Source organism: Zonotrichia albicollis, unplaced genomic scaffold, assembly GCF_047830755.1.
Source record: "Zonotrichia albicollis isolate bZonAlb1 unplaced genomic scaffold, bZonAlb1.hap1 Scaffold_257, whole genome shotgun sequence".
Classification (NCBI taxonomy): domain Eukaryota; kingdom Metazoa; phylum Chordata; class Aves; order Passeriformes; family Passerellidae; genus Zonotrichia; species Zonotrichia albicollis.
The window spans coordinates 5,263,209-5,288,615 of NW_027428429.1; the positions used below are offsets into that span (position 1 = coordinate 5,263,209).

The following is a 25,407-nucleotide window of genomic DNA, read 5'->3' on the forward strand; positions in this document are numbered from 1 at the left end:
CCATAAGGCTTTGTTGGTCTGTATAACTTCACCATGTATGAAGGATGCTACTTGCATTACTTACTTGGCTGCATACATATTCCCTTGTGTCTTCATGGCCCAAGGAAACTTTGGAGGCCTGTGTTAATCCTTTGATTCTTATCAAAGAAGAATCCCATCCTTTTGTGGGACATCTGGTATTTTCTTCAAAGCAGTCCTGGCATCTTCTGTTCATTAATATCAAAGTCTGTATTAAGTTGCACCAAAAGCTGTTGAGGATTTTGTAAATGGGAAATTGGATACTAATATATTGACCTCTTGACTTTCTCTGTAATATATTGTTCTTCTCAAAGTTAGTGATCCAATTTAAATAAACCAGATATATAAAGTTTGTAGGAAGTGACAATATGTTTTAATAAATCAAGTGTTCATAAATAGTCATAGTACTTCTAAAATAACCTGTTTTCATTTCATTTTCCAAACTGTGTAGGTTTAAGCATGCACATTAATTCCTATTTCACAATAGATCTTAAGTGATATTACAGGCAGTGAAGAATTAAGCTTCGCAGAACTCCCAAGAGATGATGATGTGCTGAGTGCTGGAAGTGGAAGTCCACAAAAAAACAAGTGATCTTGTTTAAGGCACCAAACCTTTCTTCGGGTTTCATAATTCCAACAACATCCTTCAAACTTAAGAATGTCTTTTCTCTCTGGCATTAGACTTTTGTGTATCCAGCTAAAAAGTTGTTTGAAATAATATATTAATATTTACCCCATGTGTTCTTGCTAATTTTTAAATATGTAACTATATTTCCTTTAGTTTTCTAATTAGACTGCAGTAACTTGGACAGTAAAACAAATGTGTTTTTATCTCTTGGGTTGTATTTTCAGATGCAATTTGTGGAAAAAAACAATGATGCTTTGCACATGTCTCTTCAATCTCTTATATGTGAATCCAAGGACAAATTTGTTCGACAGTTGTTTGAAGCCAACACTAACAACAACAAGGATCCCAAACAAAAAGCTGGAAAACTCAGTTTCATCAGTGTGGGTAACAAATTCAAGGTAAAATCATAGAGTAAAGAGTCCTATCTTGTAATATATGCCAGTTTTATGTTACTTGAATTAAATAGAACCTAAGGTTGGGAGAACTAGCAGTAATTTGAGATTCAGAAGAAAATTTGGTTAAAGAGATGGTTTCCTTCTGTTGAATTATAAGAAACTGGCATTTTAAGCTACATGCTATGCGTTTCTGTCAAAAGTATCTTCCATAATAGTCCTTACAGAGGTTATACAGGGATTTTTAGGTCAGAATCTTTCAAAGTCACATAGAAGTCTTTATTCAACAGGTTTTGAGATGTAAATTTGGATTCGGTGGACTTTAAAATTTTCTAGATGTGACAAAATGTGTTCTTCCATCCTATTGTAATTATACCTTCTAGAAGATGTATTGATTCCCTACAGTTGGCCAAACTCTCAAAATTCAGTACCTAATTTAACCATAGTTTTTCCTTTTCTGAAATATATATATACTTAGTCATGGCTTACAGAGGAAGATATTCATTGTGCTGAATGTTTCCCTTCCCAATACCTGAATCTGATGCTTCTCCTCATTTTCTCCTTTCTTCTGATGTTGCAAAGCTGACCTTCAAACCTTGTCTTCTCCAAATGTTTTCTGCATCCTTTTCTCATTCAGCAGTTTTATTTTAGCTGGACTATTCCAGCTCAGGATGGCTAGAAAGAGAACAATAGGGGAATTAAGAGATGAAAAGCAGGCACATCGTGGGCTGCAGGTAAATTTTTCAGTCTCGTGGATTTACAGTTGTTAGAGCTGCAGCAATTTCAGCAAGAGCTCTTTTCAACACATCTGGGCCAGATCCAATGAAGGATTTATATGCCTTCAAGTCAAGTGCTGAAACAGTTTCGGTATGCTATCTTACCTAGGGCCACCAAAAACCTCCCTCATGTTCCTAGCTAGACTCCTGACACAGTCCCTGGGGAATGCAGGTATCTTAGATAGTCCAAAACACCTGCACATGGAGTGAGACATTGCCAGTACAGAAGAGTGTTTCTGCATTTCTGCTCCATAGCAAGGTTAAGTACTGGATCAGGACTGCAAGATCAATTCCTTCTTGCATAATCACATTTTGTGGCTAGCATTTGGAGCTGTTTTCTAAAAAATTGTTTTCTTCAGCAGGGGCTAAAAACCAGGAAGGATATGCTAGCAGCACACTTGCTTTTTATAGCGATAGTATTCTGCTTCAGGTCTGTACTGTATTGTGTTCTATGGCTATTTTATTTCCTGTAGTGAACACCAAGATATTGGTCAGTCTGACAAAGGGTATTCTCATTACACCTTTCTGGAGTTGTTTTGTTAGGTAGCCAGAAATAAAGTGTTTATGGTGCCACGAAGAGCAGAATACAGGGCCTGACTTGTAAGGTAGTGGTTTTGGCATTTAATTGGGAATTGGGCAGGCTGCTCTCTTGAGTTTTGCTCTGATGAGTCTTTTTAACTCCTTCCTATTCTATAGTAGTTGTTGAATTAAAGTGCAGCAATTGGTTTAATATAAAATACATGATCATCAGGTAGTCTGAAAAGTTGCATACAGATAAGCCATGTCCTGAGCAAACCCTGCAGCCATGAGTCTGCTTTAAATCAAGCTAGGATCCACAATTTTTTACAACTGTATTTTAAAAGTGAAATCAACTGTGGGATCTTTTGAGATAGTTTCCTCTTCCTTCCATCTAGATTTTCAGTTTCTCTCGGATTTGGCACCCCACCTTCCGTGGTGCAGTCTTGTGCATTATACCACTGCCCAAGGAGAGGTGAATTAAAAGGGAGGCATTTTTGAAGTGAAGCAGAAATTTTGTGGGGAACTTTTTGGGATTTCCTTCTGTTACTTTGGTACTCCCCTCTCCACCTAGAGCACATCTCATGTTCTTCTTGGATCTGGCCCATCAATCTATAATTCTTTCAATGTTTTCAAGTTCCATGGCATTTTGAATGTATGTGTTACTTCAGTAATTCATGTAGTGTTACCTTCCCAGACACAGCATGTGATGCTGATGAACACTAATAGCCTTGAATATTTCACTTCAGATGACATCAAAATAAGGTCTTTTCTCTTACTACATATTTCATCTCTTTAAGAATAAGAATTCTTTGTGCATTAATTTGTAAGTCAGTCTTCTGAACTACTGAAATTAGAACTTCTTCTAATTATATCAATTATTGATGATGTTGCAGGGACTTCTCTTTATGAAATCCTTCACACATCCCTTCCTTATAACTAATTAAAATTAATTTTCATTAATCAGTTGAGAAAATAATGATTCATTTATCACTGGATCTCTTCAAGATTATCTGAGATGATTTTACCTTATGCTAATGATGTATTAAATTGTGACAATTCAAAGAGCAGTAGTTTTAGCAATATGTTTTGCTCATATACAGATTTTGTTGAAGAAGTTCACCTGAGAATGTCTCTGGCTTATTTCTTGTCAAATCACAGAGTATAAGGAAGGGGTATTTTTCCTCAAGCAGAAATGTATTCTGTTGATGGAAATTAGTCTGTCTCTTGCAAACTTAAGTGTTTCTGACTTAAGAAAACATAATTATTATGATCAAGTTGAAATATAAACAGTATGTATAAGTGAGAACTGAGCAGGAGGTTATTAGTGTTTGTCATGCTTCTTGTGGCACTCTTTCTAACCACATCCATGTTAAGTTAAAAAAATCCCAAACCAATTTTATCTACCAGAGGGACAACTGGCAGCTGTAGGTGATGCACACTACCCATACAGATCTTGTTTCTTGGATTCAAGGTAATTGAAAGATCTGGCTAAAAAAATTCAGTCAGAAGTCAGATCCTTTGAATTTTGCTTCCAGTGCTGAAAAAGAATATGTTAGGACATACTGAATTTTGTATTGCTGCAGTCTATATACTTAAAGTTTGCTAAAAAACTAGAAAGGCTGGCCCAGCAGTAATTTATATAAAAAAAAAACCCCAAAAAACCAAAACCCAGACACACCTCTAAAGTAAAAATATTGCTATTTTTCTGATGTGGTTTTGGAGTATTTAAAGTCCCTACCAACTACTTTCAATACCAACTCTAAATTGTTTTCTCTGGTAGGTTTAAGTCTCTGATTATCCTGAAAACCTGACTGCAAATAATAGTAGTATTACAGGCTTTTCTCATCACAGTATATTTGAATGTAACCTCAGCAAGTGTAATTTTTGTCATCAATAGAGAATTAAAAAGTTGGAAGTTTGGAAATAGAAATAGATCATTACAGGTAAATGTTGACATAACATTAAAAAAAACCCCAGAAGGAAAGCCTGGGAATATACTTTGTGTTAATTGTGTAACACAAAAATAATGCTTGTTATAGATTAAATTTGGGATTTCACAAAATTTCAGTGTGTTTTTTAAAAATGATTGCTGATTGGTCTAATTTTTTATATAATTTTATTACACTGTCATTATTTTTTATTTTCCCAAAAGGACGTGCATGCTTTTTGTGATAACTATGTTGTAATAAGTGACTAGTCCATGCAGTATTGTTGTGCAATTAAATACAAGCAATTTCCTCAGGGCCATTCATGCACACTTGCATGATTTTGTCTATTAAAATTGGTGAATGTTTGGTTTATCAGTTCTGTCTCACTAACAATGAGCATGCATGCAGTAATGCTGTACCTCTATTTGGTGTGTACATTTCTGTTCATGCCATGGTAAGGCTCTTGAAATACCTGTTTTCTTTTACAGACTCAGTTAAATTTGCTTCTTGAGAAGCTTCACAGCACTGTAAGTATATATACAGATGAAGGTTCACAGTTTTCTGATGTAAAACAAAGTAGATAATCTCAATATTAGGGCTTACAATAAATGTGATTAGTAATTGCTTTGGAGTTTGCAGCTACTGGAACGTCTTCTTGTGCATGTAATGGTTATAGATTTACTGGAAAAAGGAAAACCAACCACCTTCAAAAAAGTTGTAGAATGAAAGTTAAAAAAACTGAATAAGCAGTATGAAATCTGTCTGTGCTGCAATCTCCTGTTTTGTCTCTTACTTCTTTCTGTGCATTGGTTATCATTGATGACTAATTTATAGAAAATTTAGAAGTGTTTATTAGAAGTAAGTAATTTAAGAAATGCTTTATTATTAATTATTGTTTTAATGTTCCATAAAGTCATTAAAAATATTTTTTCATTTTACTTTTTTTGATAGGCTGTAAATGCACAAGTGGTCAAGGAAACTGAGTCCCCTAATGAATATTTGTTAATTTGGCTGATATGATTAGATAGCTTGTGAAATTCTCCATGTACAACATGCCATTTTACTTTAGAACGTGGAATTGTAGGAACACAGTGCTGTTTCTCTTGACCACAAGTTCTAACCAATTATAGATATTAGGTTATGCTCTGTCAAAAAAAGAATAAGTGTGGAAAATTAAGGGAAACAAAGGAGTGGGGTGCTTGGAGTATAGCCAGCATATACAATTTTACTGCAGTCATGAGACTGGTCTGAAGGTGATCTATTTCACCCAGAACATTCTGGAACTGAAATACAGTCCAGGGAAAAAAGTGTGTGGCCAGGCTTGCTGTACTCTTGAGTTTAGCTAATCTGTGATTGGGGAGATATTGTTAATGTAGAGTTCCCTTGGCAGGTGCTGTCTCATTCTCAACTGAGAGATGGAAAAAGAGAGAATATGCCACAAATCAGGCTTAATACTATGTTTTCTCAGTCCCAATTTTGTTTTAGAATATGCAAAGTTGTCATTAGCAGTCACCTGTTAAAGGAAAATCTGAATAATTGGGTGGTGCTCGGCAAAATGTTATCCTTGCTAAATGTCAACTCATCAGAGAGAGCAGTGGTGTAGCACTGTAGCACACATGGTCATAGCAGAGGAGCAGACTGGAACATCAGGGAAGGGAGACTGCAGCTGTGAGCCAAAGGAAGTTGTAAAAAGAAGAAGTTAAGGGTCAGGTTCATCTGGCATGATTCTGATGTCAGGAGTCTGGTTTGCTCATGTGAACTCTGGGGCATTTTAGTGTTGTGACTGTGGAAGATATTGAGGGTAGTAGGATCTAGAGTCATAAATCATAGATTATATACATGTTAAGAGAACAGTTGAGTGAAAATTCAACAGAATTGAGGATCCAATTAATGGTTTTAGCATTGAGATCAGTTACATAAAGACCAAGATTTCAGTGCAAAACTGGTATATGAGAGAAAAGGGTGGGGTTGGGACTTGATTACCTTTAAGGCTCACTTCAACCCATTAACATTCCATGATTCTATGATAATGTCAGCATTTCTCTTTTAGAATACTATTATTTTTATTTCCCCCCCCCCCCCATAAGTCCTAATTATTTAACCATTATTTTAGGAGTTTTAAAAATCTGTATTTTGCTAACTTCTTGCTTTGGTCTTAGGGGTCGAGCTTTATTCGCTGTATCAAACCTAATCTAAAGATGACAAGTCACCACTTTGAAGGAGGACAGATCCTCTCTCAGCTTCAGTGTTCAGGTAATGTATGCCTCTGATATTTTTCCTTCTGATTTTTACTTTGGTGGTTAAAAATTACCGTAAGCTTTAAATATGTGGGATGAAAGCAGTATTTCCTTGCTTGATCTGTTTTCTAGAAGATAGGTTATTTATGCCTTATAAACAGCTATTTAGATTTTTAGTGACTTAGCATTCATTTTAGAAATAATTCATCTGAATTGGCATTAGGACTCTTCTTGCAAAGAAGAGTTGCCCACAGTATTAATAGGGCACCAGTTCAGTCTGGAACAATAGAATTTAAAATTTCTGTGGCAGTTGAAGTGTTAGAAACTCCTGTAGATTTTAGAGGCAGTCACTGTTAGCTGAGATATCTAGTAATTGATGCACACCAGTGTTCTTTGATTTTTTTGATACTGTGATTGAGTTTAATTATACTACTTTCTCAAAAGCTTACTTTCTCAAAAGTTTCTTCATATCACTATTAGTTTGATTTGGAGCTGAACACCTAACATGGATGAAATGCTGCATCTTTGTTATTCTTGAAATGCTAGATGCTTTCCAAGTGTATAGCTTTATTTGCTCGTGCCCCACTGAACTTTTTGAAAAACAAAGACAGTATAAACAAATTAAATTTCTGTTGAAAGCAAGTATGCAGAAGATTAAGTTTTATGACAGCAACCACAAGTTAAGGTCTAACTTAAAATCTTACCTGCAGCCTCCGTGGATAAGAATATGTAAAATAGGGGTAAAAGCTGGTATAGCCTGTGCTGCTGAAGTAATTTGAATCTTACTGACAGTGTCTGGGATTTACTGATACCCTAGTTGCAGCCAAAATGTTGTAACATTATTGGGGACATTGATGTTACATCCTAGCAGCTGATACTTTGTACTTCGAGTACACTAAATGTTCTAGCACTGCCCTGCACATGTATTTGAGGTTGTATCTGCACCAGGTCTCACAAATACCATTCACATGATTGAAATAAATGCCTGGTTGGGCATTGTTTGGTGGTTTGGGGTGTAGATTTGGGTCTTTTTGTCTTCCCTTTGAAAATGAAATTGTCAAATCTGCTGAAAAAGAAAAAAGATTTTGGAAGAAATATTAGAAGAAAAATCATATGGATGATTGAGTGTTACTTACTTCTCAAATAGGGAGAAAACCTTATGGGCTTTTCTCATGTGTTCAGTATTAACTTTTTGTGACTGATCACATAATCAAAAAATGCTACAGGCTTGATCAAATCCCAGCTGAACTTTGTGGTTTAGTCTCTGAACAATGTCTTTGAGTCTTATGTCATAAACCTACTTACTGTTTATCATAAAATTCACAGCTTAATTTGCATGTTACTGATGCCAGGTTTTGTGTATGTGTCTGTGAATTTAGGGATGGTGTCAGTTCTGGATTTGATGCAAGGTGGTTTCCCGTCACGAGCGTCATTTCATGAACTGTATAATATGTACAAGAAATACTTGCCTGAAAAATTGGCTCGACTGGACCCTAGGCTTTTTTGCAAAGTAAGAAAATAATTCTTCTGTATCATCCACATGAGAAAATATATTGTGATGTTGGTTTTCATGTTTCTTTGAAGGAGGCAGAATTTAATCCTTTCTGGTTTCTGTGTTTCAGGCCCTATTTAAAGCCCTGGGACTGAATGAAAATGATTACAAATTTGGACTAACCAAGGTGTTTTTTAGACCTGGCAAGGTAATCTTTTTCTTGGAGTTCATGATTATGAATCTTAAAATAATTTCCATTTGAAAAGGACATTTGAAAGTAACATTGTTTAACACATTGGTAAAAGTGTGGCCAACCTAAATAAGGTTGCCCAGGATTTGTACAAATAATTTTGTTCATTTTCTTTGAATAAACCACAAAATTTGTATGGATACAATTGGGTTTATAGTCTTGTTGCTGATGCTGCAGCATTTCTAATGCAATGTTTGTATTCCAAGAATTATGTTGACTTTTAAAAAGATGAAGTCAGAGCCAAGAAGAAATATTTTCTAGTAAAATATGTTTATAACTGAAATCTCCTTCTGTGATTCTGAACATTGCTGCTTCTATTCAGAGTAAGGAGATGAAGTTGAGAGCTATTGCGATGACAAAGGAAAATTATTGTAATCCCAGAAAAATGTTCTTCCTGTCTTATATTTACTGAAAAGCAGAAGTGCAGGATTTTCAGAAAACGTTGCCTTCAATGGGAAACTTATACAAAGGTTAAAAATTGAGAAGTGCTTTCAGCTTTTATTTTTTTCCACAGATACATAATTAGATGTGTTTTGAAGTTGTGGAAGGCCAGAGTTCATCTCCAGGATGTATAAAAGCAATTGATTTTTTAAAATTTTGACAATAAGTATTTTTGGTGTTTAGTAAACGGTTATATTATTCAAAATGCCAAGGGTTGGACGTCCATACAGCAAACATATAAAAAATCTGCGCTTGTAATTTCTGTTATCATTAAACAACAAAGTGTAAGAAAATTATCTGCTGACTTTAATTGAAAGCTGATATAATGACATACAGTTTATATAAAAAATTTTAATTCAGCCTGATCTCAAACAATAGTATCTAACACTCTCTGTCCTGCTAATATGTAAAACTTGTTTTAATTGCCATTTAGTTTGCAGAGTTTGATCAGATAATGAAGTCTGATCCGGATCACTTGGCAGAGCTGGTTAAACGAGTGAACCACTGGCTTATCTGCAGTCGTTGGAAAAAAGTTCAATGGCGTTCTCTCTCGGTGATTAAATGTATGTGGCTTATGTTTTATTAACTCAAAATGTTGGTTAAAAATACAGCAAAGCAATTAATAACACCTTGAAATGTGGCCAAGGACATGTATAGCAGATACATACTGAACTCTGAGTAACTGATTTCAAGGTTGGTGGGATTTTTCTTGAAGTTACTCTGCTGAGTAGTAATAAGGTGGTGTGCAATAGAGATTGGCACTTGTGGTGTGCTTCAGAAAAGGTACCTGGGAGATGGGGAAGGGTCTGATGCAGAATGTCAGCAGTCTCTGATAACATGGAGGGTGAAAACTGCATTAGAATGGGGAAGAAGAGCATAAAGGCCTTATGCCAGTGCACACATGGCTGTGCATTTGGGCCAGCACAGTCTGTGACTGATTATTATTTGTTGCTGTTTATAGTGAAGCAAATAGAATTTCTGAATTCTTAGGAGATTTCAGACATCATAGATTGTAACACTAAAATCTTGGGTGTGCTCTAACTTTTAACAAAAGTTACTGGTATCTGTGAATCTGGAGGGGTGTATGAGTGTGCACACATTTCATTGTTCCTGTTGGGTTTGGGTGGGAGCCTCTGTGCCTGGCACAAGATTGTGAATTCCGCTATTCTGTTTCTTAAATGTTGTGGTTCCAATATACAAAAAGCTCTCAAGCACACATAGTCTGCATACAGTTTTGTGACATCAAATGTATAAGGAAGATAGTAGTTGTGTTAAACTGTATAAAACATTAAGATTCTGTCTTATGTGTGTTTACAGTGAAAAATAAGATAAAATATCAAGCCAGTGCCTGCATTAAAATACTAAAGACTATTCGTATGTGGCTTTGCAAGAGAAAGCACAAACCACGGTAAGAAGATATTCCTTGGTTGAAGGAAGTATGTTTTAAATAATATTTTCTTGGGACTGTAAGAGGAGGTTTACTTTATTAACTAAATCTATCTGAAATCATAGAGTGATGCTGAGTACAATTGAAGGAGACTGAGAGGTTCTGTGTTCCTTCACTCTTTTCCAAGGATGCATAGACTAAATCTGAACCTTTCCTAAAGATGTTTCTTTATCTCTTTGTTCATAAAATCCTTCAGTGACAACCTTGTTTTTAAAAATTTTTTATTAAGTCTGTCTAATTTAATTTAAGGTCGTTAATTGTTGTCCTTTACAAGTTAACACCTTCCTTCCTTTATAGGCTCCCTTTCATTTTTATCTTAGAAATAATAACTGTCTTATCTCCTCATGAAATTAATTCCATTATCTGATTGCAGGGAATACTGATGGAAAAACTACTTCAGTAATTAAGCTCTGCTGACACCTTAATGTTCTTTGACAGAGACATAGCTCTGTTCTAGTTGTGGGCCTCTCATAAATTCTTTTACATCCTTTGAGAATTATGTTTCATTTTGAATCTTGGCATTTCTGACATTTTTTTTTTAGCTAATTGGTGCTCATCTTTAATGATTTGATTTTGTTTCTACTTTTGTGTGTTGATTTGCAAATCCCAGTATAGTGATATCTGTTTAGGAAGGTTGTCTGCAGATTTGTAACTTCTGTGTGGGGCCTTCAATAGTGGTTCTTAAAAAAACTCTTGAGTTTTCCTGAACTCCTCCCCAGCCTTGCTTTCTCAATCCTTTGGGGTGTAATGACGGTGTTCATTCTGGGATGTAATACTGTGTAGTAGAGTTTTATCTGATTAATTCTGTTACTGCTCTTTGAATAAGTAGCGCTACTCAGCCTTTATCCTTTCCAGTTAAAATCCTCTAGTGGATACTAATAATCATTAGTATCCATTTATTATTGTGAGAAAAACAAAAAGCCAGCCCAAATTAATTCTCAAAATAAAAATGCATTTTTCCATTTTGAGCCACTGTTTGCTAAGTAATTTTAGTTACTGCTTGGAAAAGGCTCCATTGCTTAGTTACTTGATGTGATAATGTTCAAATTTCAAAGAAGAGGGAGAGTTTTGTCAGAAGGCATAACTTCTCTCCCCATCTACCTTTTTTACATGAGTGATTTGTGGAGTTTTAAAAGTATCACCATCCAAAATTATTTCAAATAAGCAAATAAGCTGTCTTACCTTCACAGCATTGATGGCCTGATAAAAGTACATACACTGAAGAAGAGACTTGATAAATTTAATGAAGTAGTAAGTGCTCTGAAGGAGGGAAAAGCAGAGACAAGCAAGCAGGTCAAGGAGTTGGAGGCTTCTATTGATGCATCAATGACCAAAATTAAGGTATGTGATAATAATGAGAGAAAAAGTATCTTTGTACTGGAATCTTTTAAAAGCTTCATCTAAAGGAGAAGGCCAATGCATTTTTTTTAACAGAAAATATACTTTAAAATTGTGGTCTTAATTTTCAGTCACTGGGTAATTCCTGTTTAAAACTATTTGTAAATATAACTGAAGTGAATCCTGAAAATAGGTGCGTATGACTTTGGTATCTGTGTGTCAAAATTGGCACTGAAGGTTTTAAAGAAAAAATGCATGTTGGTATTACGAGACAAGTGCTGTCAATAAGTTGTTTGTTGCTTTCACTATTGGAATACCAATTACCATTATTACCATTATCAGAATGCCAATTACCATTGCCAATATTTTAACTTAATAAGGGCTGAAACAAGGCATTTATCACAGACTAGAGACATTTCCAGTTATGAGGTTTTTCAAACTTGGTGGTAAATAGAATTCAGCTTGTTGATTATGCTTCAGGTCTGTAGTCCTCTCTTTCTTACCACAGAATCACAAAGACAAAATGAAGGCACACTGGCATTTATTAATGTTAGAAAAAGTTTGGTTTCTTGAATTCATATTTCATGCAATATTATAGCTTTCTTAGTGTGCCATATTAAGACTTCTCTATTTAAAATCGCTGTTGAAAAGATGGTAGAGTTAACCTATCAGCTTAGGGTTCTCCTTTCTAATGAAAATTATAACATGTGATTATCATCATGATACACTATCAGAAAAGGTCAGCAAATCCCCATATTGCAGTTTTATTAGTAAGATGTGAATTGTAAAATGAAATTAAATTGTACCTGTCAATAAGGTTTGAAAACGTGTCTAGCAAAGGCTATTTTTGAAGCATTTTCAACCTGTAATTTGTTACTAATAACTTTTTAGAAAAAGTTAGTCACAACACAGTGCAGTATTTTTTCTGAGTGCTAGCAGAAATATTAAGAAAAGCTATTTCATGTATGACATAAAAGCGGAGCTGTAAATAACCACTAAAGAAGATAAGAGCACAATGCAAAATACACTGGGAAGGCTTTAATTTCCATCCTAGCATGCTAAGAATTAATTTCTGTTGCTTAAAACTGCAAGATTTAAAATGTGAAGGTATGTTTTGAAAGGAAGTTAAGTTAATTTCACTGATGATATGGAGATGAATTTGGATGGTTTTATAGGAGAGGGGAGAGGAATGGGTCCTCAGGATTGTAGAAAAAAAGGGAAGAGTGGACTCAAGCTTCCAGCTCTGAGGTGTATATATGATTTAAATATAGTGCTCAGTGATCTCATATCACTTAATATTTTTAAGTATGTTCTTTCAGAAGTGAAGTACAAATAAAAAACAATTACCCTCTTATTATTTTTGCAGACCACTATAATGACTAGAGAACAGATACAGAAAGAATATGATGCTTTAGTTAAAAGCTCAGAGCAGCTTCTGAGTGCACTGCAAAAGAAGAAGCAGCAAGAGGACGAAGCAGAGAGGCTACGACGCATCCAGGAGGAAATGGAAAAGGAAAGGAAGAGACGTGAAGAGGAAGACCAAAAACGAAGGAAGGAAGAAGAGGAAAGATGCCTGTGAGTCTTGAATTTGAATAAGTTGCTGGTTATAGAATGAGAAGAAAACAGGAAAGGCTTTTAAATGAAGTTGGTTTTGATACACTTTCACTTAGAGAATAATTTGGATTGTATTTCTGTGCAGTGTTGAAACATTTCCTTTGTAAGGCAAGTGACAGAAGAGCATATGGAAGAAATTATATGATGCAGCTGGAAATACAGATGAACTTGAAAAATTTCATAATTTACATGTAGTATCTTGTCATCAGAACTGTACTGATTTGTGGAGTACCAATCAGTTTTATGAAAGAGACTTTGTATTTCTTACTATTTCTTGTTCATTTGTGTCATAATAACACATTTTCATTTTCTTCTCCTCTTATGTAATAGGAAATCTGAGATTGAGGCAAAGAGAAAACAGGGAGAGGAAGAGAGAAAAAAGAGAGAAGAAGAAGAAAAACGTATTCAGGTTAATGCTTTAGCTGTGTGTGTCTTTGGGGGATTTCTTGTTACTGTGATGGTTTTGGGGTTGTGTGTTTATTTTCTTGTATTCATTTACTTATTTATAAATGCTTTTTGTAGCTTATGTTCTCCACCAAGTCCAATGGCTTCTTTCTATAAATGCATTTCTCAGAGTCATTCCCCAATGTTGCTTTATTAGTAAATATAGGGCAAATGTCATGTTTAGCGTATGCCAAGACAGATCACCTATTTCTAGTTCCTATGCAACTTCACATATTCTGAGTGGAGGTGCATCTGTTTTTAAAGGATTTTAAAAGTTATTTTAAAAATATGCAGCGTTGGGGAATCCTGGTTTAGCCTTTGAAGATTTGGTGGGTGGTTCATGTCAGGCAAGTTTGGCATTCTTTTACTAACGTCACATCTTGACTTTGATTGTGTTGTTTACTTGCTTAACTGCAAACACTTTGAGAGTGCCAGTAATAATGAGAGGAGGCAGGACTGTCCTTGGTAGCCCCTTTGGCTGCACTAAATACACGCAGCTCAAACCCCACTCCTCCACCTTTCCCCTTGATTTATGGCAATTCTTACTGATTTCATAATGAGCTCTCCTTCGGAGGTGTGTTTGGATCCTGTATCCCTCTTTTCCTTTTTTATTGGAAATTGCTTGGGTGACCTGGGATAGCAGTCTTATGAAAAAAGAACATCTATAGTGATTGTCTTTATCAATGTTTCTTGGGTTCTGAGCTGTGGATATCTGCAATGCAGAATGTAATTTACACTTTTACTTTAAAATGCTGTGTTTGGATCCAAGTGGATATATAATCCTGTAAGGTGTTTCATTCTCCCACATAGAGTTCCTTTCTCATTATCTTTCCTCCTGCTGGTTGGTTTTATCAGCTAATCTAAAACAAGATTCATAAGGTAAAGTCACTGGTGTAATGGTACAGTTTTCGGTGTTTTAGTGGTGCAACTTCACAATGATGGGTGGGAAGCAGCTTTGTTTCCTTGTTAATTTTGGGGCACTGCTAAAACTTGGTGTATGTGCCTTTTGAAGGTATGAATTGGATGGTCCTGTTTTATTTACTGTGTGTGCAAGGCTTTTTGTGAAATAATGATGGTTAACTGCTGCTGTTGTTTGACTCTGCAGAGGCAGTATATTTGAATTGCTCCTGCACTGCACTAAGTTGGAAGTTTTACCATTTGCTTAAATTCATGTTAGATCAGTTCCACAGAGAATTCCAGTGTCTGTCTTAATCCCTTTTCAAAATGACATACAGACCTGTATCCAAAGTAGTGCCTGTTACAAAGTCCTGTGATGCCAAGAGCAGAATATCAAGGAAGTATTGTGTTAGTGCTATGGAGAAGCAGCCATAGCCTCAGTTTCATTTGAGTTTTAATGATTCTGAAAACTTCTGAATATTAGTTTTTATAATAATGAAAAAAATAATTCATATATTTAAAAAATTACTTGGCACTTTATTAAAAAAGTTAATATAAGTGGTGGACAGTATTTGATAAACTATATGAAAACCAAGATTCAGTTTGTAGCTGTTTCATTTTTCTTGGGTCTAACTAAATACTAATGCTGTTAATTTTTCATTTCTGTAAACTGTACATGTTTCCAAAAGCTAATACACAACATAGCATTTTTTTCAAATACTGCTCATGTAGCATTTTGGTTTTGATTGGGTAAGGCTAAAGGTGTCCTGTTCTCAAACAGGCTGAGATTGAGGCTCAGCTGGCTAGAGAGCGAGAGGAGGAGACGCAGCACCAGGCCGTGCTTGAACAGGAGCGCCGTGACCACGAGCTGGCAATGAGGATTGCCCAGAGCGAGGCAGAGCTCATCAGTGATGAGGCACAGCTGGATTTAGGTTTGCGCAGGTATGGAGTCAAGGAGTTACATTTTCCTCTCTGTGCTTTCTTTTCTCCCCATCCTGCTCCCTTGGAGAAGACTATGCTCTTGTTTGGTTAATGGAACTTTGTGTTCATTAAATGGAGCTTTTAAGTCAGTATATTGGAATGTTTTTCAAATTAAATTTTGAAATTTGTTAGATTGCTTTTGCTTAGACTTTCTTCATTTTGCGTCTTGCTACATCAGTGATTTTGTAGGTGCTTGTGGACATGACTGCAGGTCTCTTTCTTTTTTTGAGTTCTAACAAGGATGGCCAACTTAGAATTCTGATTTTTATGACTCATTTAAAGTAGGGAATAGAATTTCTTCAGTGGTAAGTAATAATAAAATACATCTTTGCTAGGTCTTGATGGTGGTTCCATTTTTACAGTGAATTTGTGTGGGATTTTTTTTTTTAAAGAAGAAGCTCTCTTTAACTGCAGAAATAAAAGTAATTTCTGGGCCCTGACTGGTAAGTTTTTTCAAGTGGAATGAAAATACCTAACATAGATGAGTTCAAATGTTAAGTGTTAGTCTTGTTTTGTGTCAATTTTTGATGTGCGATAAAATGAGCTTAACCTTTGATACACAGAACCACACTGCCTGTCTGCAGAGCAAGAACTCTTCATGTGTAAAAGGTGATGTCTTAGAAGCAACTTAGAAGTTCCAGTAAAAATGGTACTTACTGGTCAAGTTGCATGAAGGGACCTGTGAACATGGTCACATACTTGGTGACTTCATTAATATGACTCTACTCTGTTGTTGTTGTTGAAATGAGTGCAAGAAAATCCCTTGTGTTGCCATGAAATTTCAAGCTCCTAGATGTATTTCTTTTGCTACCCAAATTTCATCTAAATGTATACTTTTTTTAATAACTGTATGCTTGCTTGAGATAGGTGGGTAATTTTTTGTCATGTTCAATACTGACTTCTGGGCAGTTCCACTGAAATGGTTGTGTTTTTTCCCTCGGTACTGCAATAGCTGTCAAATTGTCTCTGACTGAGACTGACATGCTCCATTCACAGAATCAGAATGGTTTGGGTTGGAAGGGGACCTTGAAAATCATCTCTTTCCTGCCCCCTGCCATGGTCAGGGACACCTTCCATTAGACTAGGTAGCTCAGAGGCCCATCCAAGCTGGGATGGGGCAGCCACAGCTCCCTTGGGAAGGCTGTTCCAGTGCCTCACCACTCTCCCTGTCTGGATTTTGGTGCAATACTTTAAAGGTAGACACAAAGTCACTCTAGTCTTGCAACCTGGCAGAGTTCTCTTAAATATGAAAGAAGGGATGCAGTAGTCAAGAGCTCAGAGAATTCAGTAACTTCTCTGTCAGTGAAGCTCTAACCTCCACTGGGTTTCCTACTGCTCATAGGTGATTTTGGCATTGGTCTTTCTTGTATAATCCCAGAATGGATGATGAGCTAATTGTCATCATAACTCTTTGACTGCCAGTTTCTCTGCTGTGTAGCTAGCCCAGTTCTGCTGTGCAGCTGGTAGGTGACTGAAGACCCTTCTAAGTGTTTGGAAAGTACTCAGTGGTCTGAACATGTTAGTATAGAGATGGAAATAATTTCTTGAGCAAGATAATACCTAAATCTAGAAAAGAAGTGATAGATTTTCCTGCTTACATGAGATCTTTTTTATCTCACTGGCAAATTTTTTCCCTTGTTTCCAAAGTCTACTTCAAATAGTTCATTGCACATTCAAAACCTGAACAGAATGCTTTTAATTTAATATTTGATTTTATTTTGGTTTGTTTAAAATCAGACTAAAACCTTACCCAGGCCCCAGTATCTTCTATTGAAATCAGAGGATTTTCATATAATTTCAGGAGTTGCCTTAAAGGTAGCAGCTAAAGAAATTTGGTGAAATGCAAACTATTGGTTAGAATAAATAATGTAATCTAATATTAAAACATAAAGTCTCAGGACTTCTTTTCTATTATACCAATCAAAATTTTGCTGGAGTCTAAAGAAGTTATAGTCTACGGTCTTCTACATTTGAGACTGACATATTAGCATGTGATACACTAAAATCACTGACTTTTCTATAAGTATATATATCTTCCCTGTTAAATTTTGCTGTAATAAGATAAAGCATGTGTGACTTCATACTGAATTCATGCAGTATATTGCTTTTACAGTGTTATCACACTTCTGTAAAAATTGGTTTCATCCTTACATATTGGCATGAAGAAAATAAAGGTATTTTCCATTGTATGGTTGTAACTGTTGAGTGAAAAGAGGAAGAAAAGGGTGATTTTATGTGCTCAGTTTTAACAAATACGCGACACTTTTGTGTTGTCATATTTGAACTTGAGTGCCTGTAGTTTATTTCTTTTTTCCACAGTGCCTTGCTGTATTCACTTTCATAGCTTTCATAGATATTTCAAGGGGCATAAGTATTAACAGTTTCCTTAAAAAATATATTTGTTGGCTACTATCAAAGAAGAAAAGTTGTTTGTTCTGGCAGCAGATCCAGGATTTTCATTTGTGCTTATTCTGTGTTGGATCTGCTGGACCTCTTCTAGCTTTATCCAATTTTACTACTCATCCACAGTTTGAAAGGATGTGTAATATGTGATTTACTGCACCCAGGGGTAAATTAAAGGTAATGACTAGCAGTTAAGTAAAAATTAATTTAGATAGTAAGTATCTGCTTTCAACTGGGTAGTTTTTATTCATTTATGTGGCTTATTGAAGTGTACAGTATGGCATGTAACATCAAAAGAAAGCTAGTCTTAGAAGAGTGTTGTGAGTGTATCTCTCCTGGGTTTTGCATTGGAACAATCCTATGTCCTAATTTAGCACAGATAGTGCTACCTGTGCTCACCTGTGTGTTTCCAGCACAGCAGTTACACTTGGGGTCTGTTCACAGCTTGCATGAAGAAGCACCCATCCTGTTCCCAGAGCAGCTACAGGAGGATTGCTGCTGTTTCTTGTGACACGCTTATCCAAGCATGAAATACATCAGTAGTATGCTTCAAAGTCTCTGCTTTTGAAAGATTGGACAGGGGAGAAAGGCTGGGGGAAGCTTTCACTTGTACATTTCTTTTTTCCCAGATTATTATTTAAGTCATAACTGAATGAGAAAGTTTTGGGGGGAAAAGAGGTTTATATAATCAGCTAAAAATAATAATAATAAAAATTCTTAAGATAATAAAGAAGATGTGAGAGAGCAGGAAATGCTATGACCCACCTTTTCTTGCTTCAGATTATTAAAATATTAACTAGGTAGTAGTTTGTCTAACATTAAATGTCTTCTGTTTGCAGAGCCAATGGAACAAAGCCACAAATGACTACGTATGGCATTTTTTTCCATTTGAATGCTCTAATAGATAAAAGCCACATTAATTAATCAAAAGAAATTGATATTGTCTTCTTATTTACTAATACCCCATAGCAATCTTTGTTAGTATGCATCTGTAATTTCTAAGTCAATTTTTAATGCCTCATATTCATTATTTTGCTTACATCTAATAAACCCTTTAATAACCAAATATACCAAATAACATCTATTCAAAAATCATTATATAATTGCTGTAAAGTTTTTAACATACCATCCATTTTTCACTGCCCTGTGTAATTTATTGTTCTTTACAGAATCAGGACTCTGTGTGTGTGTATGTGTGTCTGTCTGTCTATCTATCTATCTGTCTGTCTATTTTTGTGTGTGTGTCTGAATTGAAATAATTAAAAATAAGTAGTCGTTTCCTGTGCATTTAATTTAATTTCAGTTTGATTGTCAAGACACTTTCATGGTTATAAAGGCTGGTTTTATATCCATATATATTTGGTTTATGCTCATATACCAATTTTCTTGTAGGGAACAAATGGCCACAGAAATGTCAGAAATATTGTCTAGGTAGGTGAGAAGGTATAACACCAGTGAATCAATCATTTTCTAAAAACAAATCACACATTAAATGGGTTGAATTATTATGGAATTAAAAGTAATGGAATCTGGGTTTTTTTTTAAATTATGAGCAGGTAACTAAATTATTTCTTTCAGATAAATTGCATTTACCATTTTTCAGCAATTATTTCTTTGCTATTTTAACTTATTATATTGAAAAAGAATAAGAATTGTTCATGTACCCTGTAATTTTCTATAATTTCATTAATGCTTCTCCAGCTTTCTTCTCCTCTCACCTTTGTGATAAACAGATCACAAGGCTCCACATCTTTTAAAGGCATATTTCTACAGATTCAGCACAAAGCTAATGAAGCCATTTAACAGCAATGTAATTGTTGGTGCATTTAATAAGGAAATATGCTCATTAGAGTTCTCTTAAAATAAAAGTAGTTTTGAAAATTTCCATGGTAAGACCATATTAAAAACCCTCTTAAGATATCCAAACAAAATCTCCTTCTGGGATTTCTTGAATGATAATGTGAGATTTTATGCACAATGCAGAAGAAAAGATAAATACAGGTTTGGGTCTGAATATGCTAGTTGGTCAAATACTAATACTCTGTTCAAAGAAATTTTTGTGATTGTCTTCCATATCAGCAAGTAAATAGAAAGTGTTTTCTGCAACTTGATGGTAGAAATTTTTTTTTACATTGATTTTGTGAACCTTACAGAAGAAGAAAAAATGTTTAGAGGTTTTGAAAGTGAATCTGTTGTTTAACAAGTTACTAAGCTATGTATGTATAGTTTGAAGATGCTCAGTCTCACATGTTTAATGAATTTTCTAGTGGTATCATGGATGATTGGAATGCAGCTGGTAACTAAATTTTTCTCCTGCAGTATTTTAAGAATAGGCATAAACCACATAAGGTGTAATTAAGGTAGCATGTGAATTTAAATGGCCATATTGTATTGCATATATTGACATAGTTCCAATGACAGTGGCCAATTTTTAATGTACAAAAAGATGAAAAAATTTTGGGGCCAGATCAGGCTCTGTGTTCTGGTCGGATTCAAAATGCAATGCTTCTCAGTATCTGCTTGTTTAAAAAAAATTGTCTCACTTTTCATACACTGGAAGCCTTTGACATGAGACTGGTCTTTTCTATTTTTAGTCTGAAAATACTGTTTATGATACATAACTCTCATATGGAGCAGTGAAGATGGAATGTCAAAGGTGATGCTCCTCTTGCTGCCAGACTGTTGTGCTTGAGGTCCTGTAGAAAACAAGCAAGTGGTCTTCAGAGTGCACAGTAGTACCCTAATAGAAAGACTAAGCCATTCAATTGGATTAGCATTCTTAAAGATTACTACAACCTAGTTCTGCTGTGCTAAATTAGGCAGCAAACTCTTAGAGTGGTGGGTAATGTTGCTAAATAAGGAAAATCCTTAGGATTTGTCAAATTAGGTTCAAAAAGGTTAGACACCAGGCAGTGCAAATTAATTATCAGGAATCCTTGATGTCCTACAGAATAGAACAAAATATTAAAGTATATATTTTGAAGAAGTTTGTCCAGTTATTTGTTTTACAGTCATGAGTAGTTCTAAGTCAATTTTTTACGTTTGACTTCTCAAACTCCAACTGGAAGCTGTGTGGACTCAGATTAGTAGTATGAGTAGACATTAAGCTGCTACTCCAACAGCAAGATTCTGTAGTTTTAATTATACTGAAGAGATGGTTCAGTTGTTATTAAGAGGAATGTTAGGTTTATTCAATGAAATTTAAATTGCATTTGTTATCACTGCTTTCAAAACTGCTGTATCTGCATAAAGAAAAAATTCAGGTTATAATAGTTTTTTATAACCTTCTAATTAAAAAAGGAAAATAAACATAAAACTTCACGGTACCACATGAGACCTTTAAAATAATATTAATTAGATTATACCTATTAATACTGTGCCTGTCCCACAAAGATATTACTGCACAAACAGACCTTACAATTAAAAAGCCTGTTTTTTCTTATTGCATCAAGAACTTTGCTACCTTGTTAAAGATTCTTTCTAGTTTCTTTTGAAGAAATTCCCTCAGATCCTGAAAGAATTCAATTTTTATTCTTAGTCATGAGCAGAGACTGGTAAAATCTCGTGTCTGCTCTTGAATTCCTTAGTGTTTAAAAGATGTGCTGATCATCACTGAACATTGCAGTGTTTTCAACTTATTTTATAAGCTGATAATCCACAGGAAGTTTGCTGTTCCTGAGGGAGAGTTCTTCCACTTATCCATACCACATTTCTTGGGGAAAAAAAGAAATTCAGGCTTATGTTTATATCTAATGTTCGTTTCATACATGGAAACATTGTACCTTTTCCTAAAGATGATTGAGATTTTAGTAATAATTCCTCACTTGCATTCGCTGTTGACTCACTTTGACATTACCTACATGGTGAAGACCTTTTGCCTTTGGAAAATACTGAGTTTTGATGAGTCTTTTTTTACTGGTCAGCGTTTAGTCTGAGTGGTCTCTTTTACTTTGATGATAAATATCATCACTCTTGATGATCATGATGATCAATATCATCACTCCCAACTCAGAATAAATATTGCTGTTATTAGATGGCCAATATAGAATTAATTTGGTTTCTTCTCTCAAGTTAGGTTTTTGTCAGACAGAATATTTTCTTAAGGTTAGGAACAAGATCAATTTTAAATAGCAGAGGAAATGCCTTTTCTTCTTTCTCCTTGTTCTACTTCAGGAATATTTTTCCTTGTCTGTTTTTTGAATGGAACTAAAAATGTTCAGTCTTTGTTTTTTGCATCTTGGTTCTCACAAAGTAAAATGTACATCAATGTGGGATGAGATACTCAGAATATGTGTCTTTCTATACCTGAAAAATATCAATGACAATTCCTTTTAATCTTTAGGAGGCAAATCAGATTATGATATGATTTTGAGCATAAAATATATTTTCATTTTCTCTTGATAATTCAAACAACTTGAAAATACTATGGTATTTTGTCTGTGTGGTAATAAGTATGACGCATTATTGATCATGGGATCTCTTCCTCTTCTTAAAAAAAATCCTGTTTAATACTTGGAAAAAATACATATACATTTTAAAAATAATTGCAGGGGTCCTGCAGTGCAAGCCACAAAAGCTGCTGCTGCTACTAAGAAGCATGATCTCAGTAAGTGGAAATATGCAGAGCTTCGTGATACAATCAACACCTCCTGTGGTAAGTGTTTTTTTTTCTGAGAAAGAGTTCAAGTTGTAGTTATACGAAAAAGTGTTACTTTCTTCCTATAACAAAGATTAAAAGTTTACATGAGTTTGAGTGAATAACAAATTAATTTTAAAAATTCTCTTACCCCCAAAAGAACAATACACAAAGCTATTTCCATATTAAGGAAACAGAATCTCCTTTGTGATGTCTTTAAGGGATTATATATTTATGATAATAAACATCTTGGGCATAAAATACATGTTATAACTTCTTAATTAAGTTCACTCCATTTGATGTACTTCCACAGAGGGAATAGTAATTATTATGCTTTACCTAGAATTTGCATGTTCTAAGAATTTTTTTGCTATCAATTCTTGCTGTCACCAAATCATAAAGAAAGCAAAAATATGTTCTGTCGTAGATTATTATTCTTTAATTTTCAAAATGTGTAACTTCTTTTTGGAAGCTTACAGTGGGGCATTAATCACCTTGGCCTCAGTGCTGTGAAGATAGAAATAGATAAGAATTATTCGTCTTTTAGGTATTACTGTTTCTTCCTGCTTCTTATTGAAAGCAGTTGGTTAATTTGTGATTTAAGATCACTCAGAATTTCTTCCTGGATGTAGAAATTGGAAAGTAACTCATTCTCTTTTAGTGTTTTTACATATGCAAGACTGGAGCAATGTTTTCGGCTATGTAGATGGTGCAGTAATAAGTGGAGTTCTTTCCTCATGAAGCCAGCTTGGATACTCTGAGATAACTAATGAAAAAGCCTTGTCATCATTCAATTCTTAGCATAATGAACTTCAGAAAAATTAAAATACATACATGAAAAAAGAATACAAATATAAGCAGTCAAATTCATGGGTTTTTTTCAGTTGCAGAAATAATGTTCAGCAGTGCAATTAAATTTTTTTAAAATTTGTTTCTGTGCGGCTTGTATTGTGATACTGTCAACAGAAATATTTGTAGCATTTTACTGCTCCAAATGTCCCAGTACAACAGCTACTTTGGGGACTGCCTTTACTCTAAAGCAGAAAAGGATTCATCAAACTCTGAGGGACTTTTTGGGTCATAAAACACAGGCGCTGTGCTGCAGAGAGTGAGGGGTTTTTACATTCCATGTTATCATATTAGTGTCACAGCTTGATCTCCAATCATATACCTTATCAATATAGAAAAACATTTAATAAATATTTTTCTGACTTTTCTCACTCATGCCTTCCCCTCTCCTTTTTTTTAGGATAGATATTGAACTCTTGGCAGCTTGCAGAGAAGAGTTCCACCGAAGGCTAAAGGTGTATCATGCTTGGAAATCCAAGAATAAGAAACGCAATGCAGAAACAGAACAGCGTGCTCCCAAGTCAGTCAAAGACTATGGTGAGGAGAGATAATTTTGTGTTTATAGTAATTTTGGTGATAATATTCTAAAGAGAACATTTCTGGAATGTATTCTGGGTTTGCTAGGTTGAAGAAACTTGGAGTTTTTTAGGAGTGTTTTATGTTGATTTAAGGTAAATATTTTGGAAAGATTGAAACTGGCAAATTCTTCACAGAAATTAAAACACTTTCGGTAGACTCAGCTTCTTATGCTTCTTAAAACCTTTTCTCACATCCAGCTGACATCTGTTAAAAAGAGTTCTTGATCTACTGGTGCAGGTGCTGGCATTTTTGTTAAATGTTCATTGCTGTGCTACTTTAATATTTCATAATATTGACATAGACATGTAGACATAGATGTAGATACTTTTAAAAGGTGCTACTAATTATGTCGTTTACATCACTGCTTACATACATCATGTTACATCCTCCTTTATAAAATCTGAGTGTTGATGCTGTAATTCTGGCTCATGGGGTGACAAATTTTGTGTAGATCGTGTTTTCTATTTAGACCCCTCATTCTACTGATTTCACAGGCTGGTGTTTATTGACAAAGCCACACACTAATCAGAGTAAGTTTCTCTTGCATTCATCAAGGAAGTGTGGGAGTTTCATACTGCCAGACCTGGAAATTCTGTACCTGGTTTCTGGAGTGGTATTTACAGAGTGGACTGTTACTCGTTTCCCAATGTTCCACCTCAAAAGTCCGGTGATCATCTGTATAAAAGGAATCTAAGAAATTTATAGGATCACAGTAAATGCATGGAACAATTTAGTCAGATCATTCCTTTTGTCTTTTTGTTCCATTATATTTGATATTTGTGTTCCTGTCACACAGTTCATGGGAGAGACAAAGAAAAGGGAAGATAGGGAGAAAGTGCTCTCCCCAAAGTCACATGAGCCTGAGATTAAGGCATTGTTGTAGGACATGGAGAATAAGCATCCCAGGGAATCCAGGTGCCCTAGGTAATCTCAGTCCATGTACAAAGGCACCTCCTTCCCCTTGATTCATTTACTTGAGTTATTAATTACTTGAGCATTACCTGAGTTTGAGGTTCTCAGGGAATTTTAGTATGGATATGTGGCAGGCAAAATCTGGACCCCTGGAGAAGATATTATCAAATAATGGGTCCTTGTGTCTGAAATGTGGTTTTAGCTGCTTAAGAAAGCTTGTGACTGAAATGGCAGGAAAAGGCATTTGAAGCACTTCTGCCAAGTGGTAAATTGCTTTGAACGTTCTCTCTGGAGCTAAATGGGTAAAATATTCATACACAGTGTTGCTGATGGGAAGTATCAAAGAGCAGATGATCTTTGGATTTTTGCACAAAAAGCTGAGAATATTCATATTGTTATCACTTTTGAGATATTTGCTGCATTTTTTTCAGTGTTTTTCATTGTATTTTTTTAACTTCATTGAAATATGGCATAATAAGAGAATAAGAGAACCTTGCAGTTCAGAAGAAATTGATAGTGACCTTTAGAGACTCTCAATGCCAGTATAATTCTTTGCATTGCAAATAATTATACCACATGGGCATTTCACATACATATGTACTGTAGTCATCTGAGAAGGTAGTAAG

General features: G+C 35.1%; 1 protein-coding gene across 1 annotated transcript; it reads left to right on the forward strand.

The window, feature by feature from the left end:
- The first annotated feature begins 801 nt into the window (after positions 1–801).
- LOC141727899 (unconventional myosin-VI-like) lies at positions 802–23,841 on the forward strand. The gene is made up of 13 exons (XM_074534188.1): positions 802–1,044; positions 4,750–4,788; positions 6,421–6,514; positions 7,878–8,008; positions 8,121–8,198; positions 9,115–9,244; positions 9,999–10,089; positions 11,319–11,469; positions 12,833–13,041; positions 13,411–13,489; positions 15,203–15,363; positions 22,356–22,459; positions 23,696–23,841. Exons 1-13 carry the CDS (start codon positions 871–873, stop codon positions 23,839–23,841), a joined length of 1,587 nt encoding a protein of 528 aa, XP_074390289.1. The 5' UTR covers positions 802–870.
- The last annotated feature ends 1,566 nt before the right edge of the window (positions 23,842–25,407 follow it).

What these genes read in the sequence shown, in the direction of transcription:
- LOC141727899 (XM_074534188.1), top strand. Translation starts at nt 871, where the DNA reads ATGCAATTTGTGGAAAAAAACAATGATGCTTTGCACATGTCTCTTCAA. An exon ending in GTGTGGGTAACAAATTCAAG is followed by an intron (nt 1,045 to 4,749) that starts GTAAAATCATAG and finishes TTTCTTTTACAG; the next exon opens with ACTCAGTTAAATTTGCTTCT. An exon ending in GAAGAAGAGGAAAGATGCCT is followed by an intron (nt 13,042 to 13,410) that starts GTGAGTCTTGAA and finishes CTTATGTAATAG; the next exon opens with GAAATCTGAGATTGAGGCAA.